The 13784-nt window shown below is 38.9% G+C and overlaps 1 protein-coding gene across 7 annotated transcripts in view; it reads left to right on the forward strand.

Annotated features, from left to right (window-relative positions):
- The first annotated feature begins 874 nt into the window (after positions 1–874).
- cbfb (core-binding factor subunit beta) overlaps positions 875–13784 on the forward strand; it is a 45496-nt gene continuing 32586 nt past the window's right edge. For 2 of the 7 annotated variants that reach the window (XM_074632020.1, XM_074632022.1), the window contains exons 1-3: positions 875–1352; positions 2305–2391; positions 9254–9370. In XM_074632020.1, the coding sequence (XP_074488121.1) occupies positions 1275–1352; positions 2305–2391; positions 9254–9370 (282 nt within the window). In that variant the 5' untranslated portion in view covers positions 875–1274. The remainder of the gene's footprint in view (positions 1353–2304; positions 2392–9253; positions 9371–13784) is intronic. The other 5 variants (XM_074632019.1, XM_074632021.1, XM_074632023.1 and 2 more) reach the window with 3 other exon arrangements.

A 13784-nucleotide genomic window follows, 5' to 3' on the forward strand; every position in this document is an offset into this window, starting at 1 on the left:
AAAAAGAAAGAATTGAGTTAAAAAAAACAAACCCAGAAAAAACACACATAACAAAAAAACAAAAAACCCAATAACAATACAAAAATACGAGTTATAATACATCCTTTCTCCCCCCTTTTTTCACTTCTCACATAAGGATCCTATAAAGTTCCTGCGGTCCGGACCAGACGCATGCGCAGTGGCCGCCCCGAGTAGCGTGTGTAGTAGTAGTATTATTGTGAATGGGTGGAGGGAGGAGGCGGTATTTCGGGTGTACAGTCACAAGAGCGACTCCACGGAGCCAGGAAGTAGACTGTTGATGCTTTCAAGTACTTTCGGAATTGCCGTTATTTTGAAAGTTGGCAGCTGCAGCCAAAGAGTTACGAAGAAACAAGAAAACGTATTAAAGAGCTTTGTGGCTATATTATCAACACCAGCTGGACACATGCACTACTACAGACAGGCTATTTGTGATGTTACATTGTATTATTGATACATGTTTACAATTATAGTTTGTGCCATTTTTTTTTTATTTCTAGGCTATTTGTTAAAGTTTTAGTGTATAGGCTACAAAACTGTATGTATGTGTTTTTTCTGAATCATGCTGTTACAGCTGAAACTTTTGACTAATAGGTGGATAAAAATGTAAATTACACTACATGCCAGATATTTCCTCCTCTGCCACCAGAGCACAAAACAGCTCATATGATTCATGACTTTAATTAACACTGTCCTATTATATACTTACATAGGTCTTGTGTTTTTTATGCATTTATTGTGTGTTGAATAGTGTGAATAGTCTGCAGGCCTATACCGGAGGAGGAGCACTTGAAAGTTGCAGGTAGACCAGAGCGCGCTCCACTTGATCACACGCTCGTCAAGAGAGAGAGAGAGAGAGAGAGAGAGAGAGAGAGAGAGAGAGAGACAGTGAGGAAAAGAGAAAGAGGGAGGGAGAGAGGGAGCCACACGGTCAAATTGAGCTTTATCGCGGTGGGTCACTCAATAAGAGCCATTTGGAGCCAGAGGCGACCCGGAGCGCGCAGGAGCCGCCAGACCATCAGACCATCAGTCCAGATCAGAAAGCAGCAGAGAGCACATTGCTCCACACAGAGAGGAACAACAACACACACTAAAGAAACACTCAGACACGGAAGAGAAGTGAGTGAAAGAGAGGCAGACAGAGTGAGGGACGGACGGCAAGACGAGCAGTTGAAGTTTTACTGTGCGGGGATAAAATAAAAAAAGAAAAGGTTCAAAAAAGTGAAACCTGAAGAGGCCGGAAAGTGTTGGAGAAGATGCCGCGGGTAGTCCCGGACCAGAGGAGCAAGTTTGAGAATGAGGAGTTTTTCCGCAAGTTGAGCAGGGAGTGTGAGGTGAGTCTGTCTGCTGTGTTTCTCTACTCACACTGGGTCCATTCTGTTAGACGGCGGAAATAAGGATAGAGAAGAAGAAGAAGAGGCTCGTTATAGGGGAGAAAAGCATGCTGGCTGGCGGCTCGAAATATTTTAAGCTTCATATACTTGATTTCATTTAATTACTTCAGTGGTAGCCCAGTAGAATAAAATCCCCCAAAATCAAAAGAATGATTGTCTACAAAAGTGCAATAAGTTGATTCACTTATTATCTCCTGAAATTGTGATTTTTGACAATTTTCTTTCTTATTTGCTCTTTCATTTTTTGTTTATCTAATGCTTAAATGAATATAAAAAAATATATTTTTTTTTACTTAATCATTTCCTGTTTGAATTGATTTTTTGTTAGTATTTTTTTTATGAACAGTACAGAGACAACGTGATGCATTTCTGTCATAAATCTAAATTGAATAATATAATGAATATAAAAAAAAAATATATAATATATATTTAAATTTATATATTTATATTATATATATATATATATATATAACTTATTAATTTCCTGTTTGAATTGATTTCTTTTTTGTATTTTTTATGAACAGTACAGAGACAAAGTGATGCATTTTTGCCATAAATCTAAATTGAATAATATAATGAATATAAAATATATATATATAAAAATATATATATATTTTTTAATTATTATTAATTTCCTGTTTGAATTGATTTTTTGGTATTTTTTTATGAACAGCACAGAGACAAAGTGATTCCTTAAATCTAAATTCCTGTGGCTTATCTGCAAATTACAGCCTACTGCTGGCAACGAGCATCACCATTCAATGTCAAACAGCCCTATTTGGAGTGTTTTCTATATCCAAAATCAACACAGAGTATATCACTATATACAGTACATGATGTGATTATATGTGTGTGGTGTTTATAATAAGGTTTGTGCTTCTTTTCATTGCAGATTAAATATACTGGCTTCAGGGACCGGCCCCATGAGGAGAGACAAGCTCGCTTCCAGAACGCTTGCAGGGACGGACGGTCAGAAATAGTGAGTACCAAACTAAATCTATAAAAACAAGTGGGGAATGTAGTGCTAATTGCTGATAAATCTATCTATCTATCTATCTATCTATCTATCTATCTATCTATCTATCTATCTATCTATCTATCTATCTATCTATCTATCTATCTCAACAACAAACTGGCCTTTAAACTCAGTTTTGGCTCATGAATGAAACTTAAAAGCCATCTTCAGTAGCGAGCATTAATCTCAAGGCTGTCTCCATTTTAAGAGATAAATGAACTGTTATTATGAGAACACTGAGATCAGTTCACTTTGTGGAGCAGTACAGTGTAGATACACTACATACACCGTGTGTGTGTGTGTGCTGATGTTTTGATGAGTCCCTGCACAAGGAAGTAGACGTGTTTTCAGACATGCAGACCCAGCAGGCTTAACTTCACTTACAGGCTTCTTCCCTCTATGTTCTGCAGCTGCAGACATCACCGTCTCAGCTTTGTTTTGGTGGAAGCACACATTAGCGCATGTTATCAAGCAGGGACTTTATGGTTACAACACTCTCAGGACTGTAATTTGGGGCCTAGAATTGCTCACCTAAAGTAAACATCACCTGTCATGTCTAATTTTGGTATATACGGTAAACATGTAGTGAATGAAGTCAACATACAGCGATTGAACAGGAAGATAGAACACCTGTGTGATGTCCAATAATGCAATTCAGCACTGCTGTAAATACCGCTCCAAATGTTGAGTAATTGTTGTTCAGAGCTGAAACAGTTAATCAATAGTCGGGCAACAGAAAATGAATCAGCAACTATTTTGATAATCGATTGATCACTTTGTCACTTTTTTTCCTGGCAAAAATGTCAAACATTCTCTGAATATCTTGTACTGTTATTCTAATGAAACAAACACCTTGAATGTGTCACTTTTCACTATTGGACCAAACAATCGAGAAATGAATCAGCAGATGAATCTAGAACTGCAACAATTAATCAATTAGTTGTCAACTATTAAATTAATCGCCAACTATTTTGATAATCGATTAATCAGTTTGATCCATTTTTTAAGAAAAAAAAGAAGTAAAAATTCTCTGATTCCAGCCTCTTAAATGTGAATATTTTCTGGTTTCTTTACTCCTCTATGACAGTAAACTGAACATCTCTGAGTTGTGGACAAAATCAGACATTTGAGAACGTCATCTTGGGCTTTGGGAAACACTGATAGACATTTTTTAACCATATTCTGACATTTTTTAGACCAAACAACTACTCGATTAATCGAGAAAATAATCGTCAGTGAAAATAATCATTAGTTGCAGCCTTATATGAATCAATATTGAAAATAATAACTAGTCGTAGCCCTATTTATGTTTAGACTCAAGCTGCTTTTGTGTTGATTTATATCTACGGTCTGTCGCTAGTTGTTTCTCCTCATTTTCATTTATGGAGGAGCAGCCAGCGGATCGTTGTTGCAGGGAGAGATAGTTTGTGGCAACAGCGTGTCTCCCTCCATTTTTTCCAAACCACACTGCTCTTTAGCCGCGTCTTCAAATGCATCTGATCACATGTCCAATTTTTAGACGAATGCATCTCAAAAGCAGATGGGCTGATGGGAGCTCTTTTGTGTAATCAAAAGACAACCGTGTTCCAACTGTGTAAAATATTGTCCATTACAAGTAAAAGTGCTGTATTCAAAATTGACTTAAAATATAAAAGTAAATACCCACTATGCAGGCACAATGGTCTCTGTCAGAATTATTATTATTATTTAACTGGATTATTAATACTCTTGCACATGTTAGCAGCATTAGATGATTTACTTAAAAATGCATAATTTTTTATTTGCTCAAAGTTATAATCTGCAAAGAAACTAGTTAGTACAGCCAGGAGATAATATCCTTTACAAGAAAAACATATCTGCATGTGTTACTGCCTTCACTTCTCTGCAGTGGTGAACCACTGAACCCATGTGACCCGAAAATACTGCGTTTAGCATTTGTTTATAACTTTAAAGCGAGTCAGGACGCGTTCATATTCTCATTATGTAATTACTGCATGCTTACAGTGTGAAGTCTGTTTAAAACGTCCTATTTAATCGTGTCCTCAACAAAAGGTGAAGTTAAGTGGAGAGCCCTTAGGCTGCCGACACAAAGACACACAGATGCAGCAGGGCAACTTCTGCTGTCTTAGTCATCCTTGAGGTATTTTTCACAAACATAATGTCATCATTGCAGGAGGAGGGGAGGGGCGGGGGGACATCTAGTTTTACCATCTTTTAGTGGGACATGATGCGTCCGTCTGTCTGTCTGTCTGTCTGTCCTCACTGTATTTATAAGCCTCTTCTGTGAGAATTGATGGCCACGGTTTTAATGGTTTGACGGCAGCTGTGACATCATGTCGCTGATTTATCCGTCGGCCAGACGCCGCTAAAGACCTCCTGCTATTTTCATGGTCAGCGTGAGCGACTATCCGACACAATGAGACTCAAACGTGCTGTCAAGGACCACTTTATATAGATGAGACAGAGCAGAAAACAAGCAAACTGTGCAATTTATTAGGATAATACTGAATTAATATAATGTTTAAAGTCCACCTCCAGTCAATAAAGTGTTCTTTTTATACTTGAATATTTGACCTTCACTGTGCAGAATGATGTATGTGCAGAGTTTGACACTAGAAAGAAAGAAAGAAGAAAGAAAGTTTCTCTGTGCTCAACTTGGTTCAATATGTTTTTTCTTCAATGAAGGAGAAGGAGGGAGTAGATATAATTTAATTTATTTGCGGAAAAAACATATCGGACACAAATTATCATTCCAAGCAGAGTCATTTTATCATGTCTTTAAGAATCTTTATCCCCTTAAACGGTACTTTCTCTCAGCCTAGTTCCAGACGGACTCTTATAAAATGTAAAAAATTTAACTTTCACATCAAAAAGTTCTCATTTCACTTACCAGTTAGTGGTTTTCATTTTACATTTCTGTTGAAAACAAATAGTTATTTACAGAGGAAGCTAGATAAGTAAATAAATAAAAGGCCTGTTAAAAGTAGACAGAAAATAATAGACAAACACTTCATACTACACACTGCAGTATTAAGTTACTGTTTTCCAACTGATATTGTACTTTCATGATTCTGTGTTCAGAGTGTTCTTCTTTTTTCTAAGGGTAGTAGATTTATTAACAAAAATGAAAGATAGGGCCAGGGGAACAGTTAGGACAGGGCCTTTTTAGCAAGTTAGGAAGCAACAATGCCATTCACCATGCTCATACTCATCCACACCCTCTTCACTTTCAACCTCAAAGTTGAGACCTTCTGACTATTCCTCACATTTTATTCAGTTTTGAAATATACAGCATCTAAGTACATTTTTGGCTCTTTTGTTGTTTTTCTTCTACCATACTGTTTTTAGTTATGCCACACACACAAGCTTAACGCTTATTTGCTGGCCTATCAGTTGATGCTAGTGTTAGCTGTCTGAATATTTGTTGGTAGTTAGCACGGGAGTCCAAAGCGTGCTGCTCTCCCTTGGACAGTTGGGATAGTTACCCGGGGGTTGTTGGGACATTATTGTTTATAGTTCCTACCTTGTTACAAATCGACAAAAACAAGACAAACTCTTTTCCTTATTGAATAAAATGCACTGTGAAGTCACTGAGAGAATGTTTACTCAAGTGGCAGCCAGTCAGAAACTCTTTTCTACCAAATTCCGTATCTTAATAATTTATGAAAATATAATAATTTTACAAATGTGTGAACAGTTGACATTGTAAATATAAGGTGTTCAAATTTAGACGACATTCTTTCATATTAAATTATATTTTTTTAGCCCAGAACAAGGTGTCCCAACCGACCCTACCCACTGTCCCAACCGTCTCGGGAAGGCCGAATTTCGGGAAAATGCACTCTTCGTACATTTAACAAAGCCTTTCACGTTTGGGTTGGGCTCTAAAAAATGTAATAAATTGTTAGCAGACACCTGTAGCTGTCCATGGATCAAATTATTTTCATTACTGTTCAAGTAGTCTGTGAGTAATGGAAGGTAATTTGGTGTCGATATAAAAGAGTCCCAACCGACCCCGCTCTCCCCTATTCTGGATGTTATAACAGATACGGTAATGGTATAATGTCCAATATTTAAACAATGAGAAAAAACGACGTGACACATGCCAAGATACAATGCATGCCAACCTTTTACATTATATTAAAGATGAAAGGCTTATTTTCTACATTATCCTTACAATATACATGTCTTGTAAAAATGCACACTCAGATGTGTAGCTGGAATCACAGGGCGCCTCTAAACTGTTCAGGATTGATCTGATAAATGGGACAATAATTCAAAGTAAATTATCTTCAGCTCAGCTCATTAGACATGAGTCACTTTCTCAACTACTATTGATTTTCATGCTGCTCCGCTCTCTCCTCCCCTCTCCTCTCCTCTCCCATCTCTCTCTTTCTCTCTGTCGCACCACTTCCTTTTATTTCATTTCCCTTGATCTGTTCTTCTTTGTCTTTATTGTATATCTCACTTCCATCTTCCCTCTCTCTCTCTCTCTCTCTCTGACTTTCTCATCACACTGCCTTTACCACCGTTGCCCTGTTTCCCTTCATTTCTCTTCCTTCTTCTCATTTCCTCCAGTCTCTTCTGTCTCCCTCTCTTTTTCCCTTTCCTCCTTTGTCTCTCAGTTTTCCCTCCATCTCTCTCCTCTCTGTGCCTCTCCTTCCCTCTTTTTTTCTTTCTTCCCACAGTAGTAGGCAGCAAATGAGTATCAGATGGTTGTAATCCAATACTTCAAATACGGCAGAAATGATGACTCGGGTGTTCTTTGAGCTCTCGTTTCTGTGAGTGAGTGTGTGTGTGTGTGTGTGTGTGTGTATCCATGTGTGTATGAGAGACTTTTTTCTCTGTGTGTGTCCATGTACACACTTTAAGCTTTCTCCTCCCTCTATTTCCCCCTCTCCCACTCTCTGATGTTCTCTCCTTCTTCTCTTTCATTCAGTTTTCTCTCAGATTTGACAGGGTGCATAATTCATATGCTGCCAGCTCAGTCGCAGCCCTAATGCCATTAGTATTGATCTGTCTCAGCAAACACAACACACACACACACACACACACACACACACACACACACACACACACACACACACACACACACACACACACACACACACACACACACACACACACACACACATGCACGCACGGATACGCATAAAAAAACAGACATTTTCTAACTTGATTTTCTGCCTCGCCGTAATTCATTGCTTTCTGACTGCAACAGAGAAATGCATTCTATTGATTTTATTTGTGTTTTTCTTTGCGTGTGTGCATGAGTGTGTGTGTGTTTTATCTTGATAGGAATGTCTCCCATTAGAGCAAGAAGCCATTTTACAGAAATCAAAAAATGAGGAAAGCTACGGTATGATGTGATTATGTGTGTTGGGAGAGCAGGCCAGTGGTTCACTTTGTGCTTTTGTTCTGAGGGGAGAGCGGCCGTTAGACTAAGAAGGGACAGAGAGGGACAGAGAGGGACAGAGAGGGACAGAGAGGGACAGAGAGGGACAGAGAGGGACAGAGAGGGACGGAGGACAGACGGGTTAAAGAAAGATGCAGTCTATCAAACTTCAACTCTTCCAGGCTTAGTCCTCAATAAGACATTTAAGCTTACTCAAACATTGAAATGTCTACAAGAACCCACGATGACTGTACTTAAAATCTAAAATTCAAAATCAGAATCTTGGATAGAAATGTGTTTGAATCTGCATCACTGTAAGTTATATTTTTTATATTAAATGGGCACAAAAATGGGCAAAAATATGAGGATTTACTGCTTCTATCTGTTTTATATCACTATTAACTGAAAGGTTTTGCATTTTAGACTGTTGGTCCATTGTAAAGTGTCACCCCTGGCACTGGGAAACTGTGATGGATATTTTCACTATTTTTCATTATTTTCTGAAGTTTTAGCAAACAAATACAAAAAAAATAAAGATTAATAAAATAATTGGTAGATTCCTCGATATTGAAAACGAGCCCTCCAAGGAAAGCTCAAATTAAAGCTCATTGATACACATTGCAGTAATGCAACTCAAAAGCATCCTTGTTTAGATCCTCCCAGCCTGGTCAGCACCCAGGTCTGTACTCTCTGTTATACATTTGAAGTCCCCGATAAATGTGTAGCCTACTCCCTTGCCATAAGTGGAATGAAGTGGGTGATTTCTCTCGAGGGATTCTCTAAGTTTTCAAAGCTCCTCCAGAACCACCGAAGACATTATACATTACATTACATTACATTACATTATACAGCTGTTTCTGCAGAATGTTTAATATTCCTTGTGATATAAACTGCGTGTGTCATTTTACCATTCAGAAAATGTAATGCAATAAGTGTCATTCATAGTGCTGAACCCAATAAATCACACCACACTCTGCAGCTTTAGACGGTGCTTTTAGCCTCTTCCAGCTCATTGTTTTGGTTCTCCAACCGTACATCGACTATTTGAATCTCACAGTTCTCATCAACAACCATACTACCATATGAAATTATGACCAGCTGGTTTCCACGCTCAGACAATGAAACGGCAAGAGACAAAATAAACAAGTGGCAGGTGAAGCAGCTCAAGAGACTGAACGTATATTTTTCTCAGGAGTTGGTGGAGACCAAAACAGAACAAAAATTCTAGTGACCTGTGTGCTCTGTGTCTGCTGCATGTGCAGTTGTTTGCAAACACATTCACCATAACACTTTCTATAACCGATGGTATATCAGGGCTGTGTTTGGGAATTTATTTTGGAATCTTTCTGTCAAAAATCACTTCATGGAGCTTTCTTCAAGCTTGACCTTACTGATGTTATGCTCTCTCCCTCTCCCTCTCTCTCTCTCCAGGCCTTTGTAGCTACAGGTACCAACCTCTCTCTCCAGTTCTTTCCAGCCAACCTGCACGGAGATCAGAGGCAGGTTCCTGCAAGGGAGTATGTCGACTTTGAGAGAGAGACAGGAAAGGTAGGACAAGTGCAAGATATCCACATGCACACGCACATTTCTCTCTGTTGCTCTTCACCTGATGCAAAGGTCATGTATTTTTGGTGTCCAACGTGCATCTTATAGCCTACCCACCAAACATCAATCTCACATAGCCTCTGATTTCAACACCAGTTGGATTTGAAAACATCTTTGCAATCTATCTCATGCTTTAGTCATGTGCGCTTGATTCATCCGACTTTGTTCACACGCATGACAATGTGAAACTTTTACAGAAAAAATAGCTTTTGGAGAAACACATACATCTCTTGTCTGCTCTTTGACTTTCAGTTCCTCTTTTATTTTATGAAATGAAAATGACAGTCCAGACACCCACACAAGGACAAAAAACCTAATGTAAATTTTGATTTATAAATGCCAAAAGCAGCATTTCCATTCACGTATTTTTATGTGCATATTGAAGTATTGCATTAGAGAAGCTGTATGGAAACGTCAAAATTCGTTAAAACTTCCTCCTCCTGTGAAAAAAAGCTTTTACGCTTGCTTGAGGTGGTTTTTGCCTTTGACGAACCTTTGCCGAATGAATTCTGACATAGTGAACATTTAACTCACATGATCAGCTGTTTCTGCTGGATATTCGCATAATGTGCGAAGTGTTTGTCTTTATCTCTGGACAGCATGGAAGAACAATTAATTTTTAGCAATTAAAACCCAATTGAAACAATTCGTGAACACCTCTCTCCATTTTTCTATTGTTGGTTAGGTGCGGGTTAGACCAGAACCTCTTTTTCTTCTACTGTTTACTGGCGGATGAAAGCCATACAAGCCTATAGCGCCAACTTGTGATGAAATTACGCTGTAGCCGCTACAAACCAGTTGATGGACCAGTTTTTTTTGTGCAATAATTCACACGTCAATATATTTTTTTCAAACTGTTGTTTTTGTCAGTACTTTTTGTGAGTACTTTCACACACATTTTCTGAGCTTTCGCATCGTGAAGAAAGGCATCAACCAATCATGGTGTGCGGAACGACTTCAGTCACCTATAATTATGAAACAACAACACGGAGGCTCCGTAGTCCGAACCGGTCCACAAAGACAAATTAAAGGGATCAGTTTGTCATCAGCTCCCTGTTGATCAAAGTTTAGCCTCCAAACCAGTGAGTGCTGAGTATTTACTGGTCTGTAGCTCCCGCTGTCTCGTAGCATTCACCAAACATATTGTGAAATGTGGCGAGTGATCTCGGTCACATGGCGAAATCACTGCTGAGCTTCTTGTAACTTAACAGTAAGTTGCTCAGTAGTGCTTGAGCAGGATCAAAGTTAAACAACTTAAAGAGCAAAGAAGATGTTAGCCTGCTGCTGTTGTCAAGGTGATATCCACTGTACAGTGCAGTGGTGCTGCTGCTGTTGTGTTTATGTGTATGTTAATTGTCTCCCCTGGCGCTAAGCCTGGATTGTGTGTGTGTGTGTATGTGTGTGTCAGAAGGCCCTCCACGGACACTGGCCAGCTGAAATGAATGCCGTCTGGCGGCTCATTAAAAATGCATTCTGGGGAATCGATGGACCTCCATGCCCCATGGCTGACGGACTAATCTCACACTGTTAATTATTTAACACAAGTGCCCTGATGCTTGAGAACAGTGTGTGTGTGTGGGTATGTGTGTGTATATGTGTGTGTGTGTGTGTGTGTGTGTGTGTGTGTGCATGCGCGCTTGTGTTGATGGGCGTTTTGCAGAAGAGTTTTCTGATGTGGTGTGTGTGGCAGACGAAGGTAGAAACAGACTGTATGCATGTGTGTGGAGAGTGTGTGTGGTGGCGTGTGTGTGTGTAAGACGATACCTTCTTCTTTGTCACCTCAACGGTGCTCACAGATCTATGAAGTTTTAATGAGGCTAGGAGTCGTCAATGTAAAGCAGTTTCACAGTGGTTCTGTACAGCTCTTTCTCTCACACGTACACACACACACACACGCACACACACACACACACACACACACACACACACACACGCACACACACACACACACACACACACACACACACACACACACACACACACACACACATCTGAGGATCCAGATAAACGTGCTGACAATCTGCTCTTTTCACTCACAAGTAACTCCAGATCTGAAATGCTCTTTTCATGCAGCTCCAACAACAGACACATAAGTATAAGGTTTCAACCTTTCCTTTTATGTACTACTCATTCATATTCCACTTGTATGAAAACGGACAGGCGAGTGCTAATTCTGTACTGAGTGTACATTTTCTGTTTCTCTACCAGGATTCCAGCTTTCATTTCGCACACACAAACATAAAGACACACACATACACACCCCACCTCCGCCGATCCTGCTGGACCTCCCTGTAGAATACAACTGTCAGGCCATGGCAGAGATCTTGTGTACGTTGCAACTTCTTCTCTTAATTACTGTCACAGCTGAGCTACACACACTCCCACGTCTCATGCTTGCTGATGGTTATGTCTCTTGCGATTGTTTTTTTATTGCTTGAAACAGTTGGGAAAATAGATCTTTTTTTATTTTAATCTTCTACTTTTTCAATTATTTATTTCATATCAGACATATAGAACATCAACACAGTCTCACGGCAGTTCGTGAAACAGTCATGAAATTTAATCTATTTGATTCATGTACATAGACATGAATTTCCTTTTTTTTTGTGACACTCAGCACGACTTTCAACAACGTATTTTTCATGCGTTTTTCTACGAATGTCCAGCAACATGTGACACATTTCTGTTCCAGTATTTTCATTATAAAACTACTTAGTTTAGGAAAAGATAGACTTGATTTGGTTTAGGGAAAGACCCTGGTTTGGGTTAAAATAACTCCGGAAGTGCCGTAAATAACAAATAAATCCACTTTGACTTGTGGTTTCACAGGGAACACGAACACCGGTGTCCTTATACTTCCCGGTTCACAATTACATGGATTACATATGAATTGATTTTGTGCTAACCATCACGAAAAAAAAGTGAAATTCATGTCTATGTACAGGAATCAATACATTCAATTTTGTGACTATTTCACAGACTGCTGTGCGACTGGGCAGAGAACACACAAAGAAAGAGATTAATGGCCAATAACAATACAGAGTAACATTGAGCATACATGTGAATAACGGGGTAAAATAATAATCAAGATTTCTGTTTTCTGTTATGGTGAAGGGGATGAAAGGAGTTGAAAAAGATGAGGCAGTAACTCATGAATTCAGACTGAGGTACCAGGGTACTGTTTTTGCCCCTCTTGCTTTATTTTTATTACTTTTCCGTACATATTTTCTTTCATTCAGCTTCCCTTCTTTTTCCTGTGTTTGTTATTCTTGTGGCATTTTATAAGAACGTCCACGCTACTGTCTCCTCCCTCCCTCTCCTTTTTCTGTTCCTTATGTTTTTTTGCTTACATCCTCGTTCTCACCGTACATTCCCCACACCCTCCGCCTTCATTTCCAAACAAAGGCGGTGCCAAACCAAAAGGATAGCACAGCCAGGTTAAACTTGGCGACCAAATATCGTGTGTGTGTGTGTGAGTTTGAAAGACAGAGAGAGAAAGAGTAGAAGTACAGGCTCTCAGTGTCGTTGCAGGCTAATGGGAGCCAGCTGTGGACGAGGTTAATTTTAGCCTTAGCTGCTAACTTGCTAGCAAGCATTAACCCAGTCCTAGACATGAACTGTATCTGCAGCTGAATTTAAACACTGGATATAACTGTTCAAATTTACAGATATATGAATTATGATAAGTTTAAAGGATAGAAGATTTCACAAATTTGTCTTAGAAAATGGGGTTATTTATTTTCTAGGAATATTGATGAACTTTGATGTCTTTTTTTCCCCCTGAAATTCCTACCGTAGCTCTACATACTGTACCATACTGTGATGCTAATTTCTTAAGCACATCACTTTCATCATCACTGAGATACTTTTTCCTTTAAAATATATAGCTCTTTTGTAGAGCTGCAACAATTAACAATGAATCGATTAGTTGTCAACTATTAAATTAATTGCCAACTATTTGGATAATCAATTAGTTGTTTTTTTAAGAAAAAAAAGTCACAATTCTCTGATTCCAGCTTCTTAAATGTGAATATTTTCTGGTTTCTTTACTCCTCTATGACAGTAAACTGAATATCTTTGAGTTGTGGACAAAACAAGACATTTGAGGACGTCATCTTGGGCTTTGCAAACAACTAATCGATTAATCGAGAAAATAATCGACGGATTATTCGACAATGAAAATAAACGTTAGTTGCAGCCCTCGCCTTTTGTGACTTTAACTCTATTCCGTGCCCCTCCCGTGGTTCTTCACATACATGTTCCCCTTGTAGGTTAAAGGTTTTGAATTTGCTTGTTCATTAATTCTTTGATCACTGACCAATTTGAATGTTTCCACATTGTCAAACATGCCTTCCCT

This window comes from Sebastes fasciatus, chromosome 4 (assembly GCF_043250625.1).
Source record: "Sebastes fasciatus isolate fSebFas1 chromosome 4, fSebFas1.pri, whole genome shotgun sequence".
NCBI classification, from domain to species: Eukaryota; Metazoa; Chordata; class Actinopteri; order Perciformes; family Sebastidae; genus Sebastes; species Sebastes fasciatus.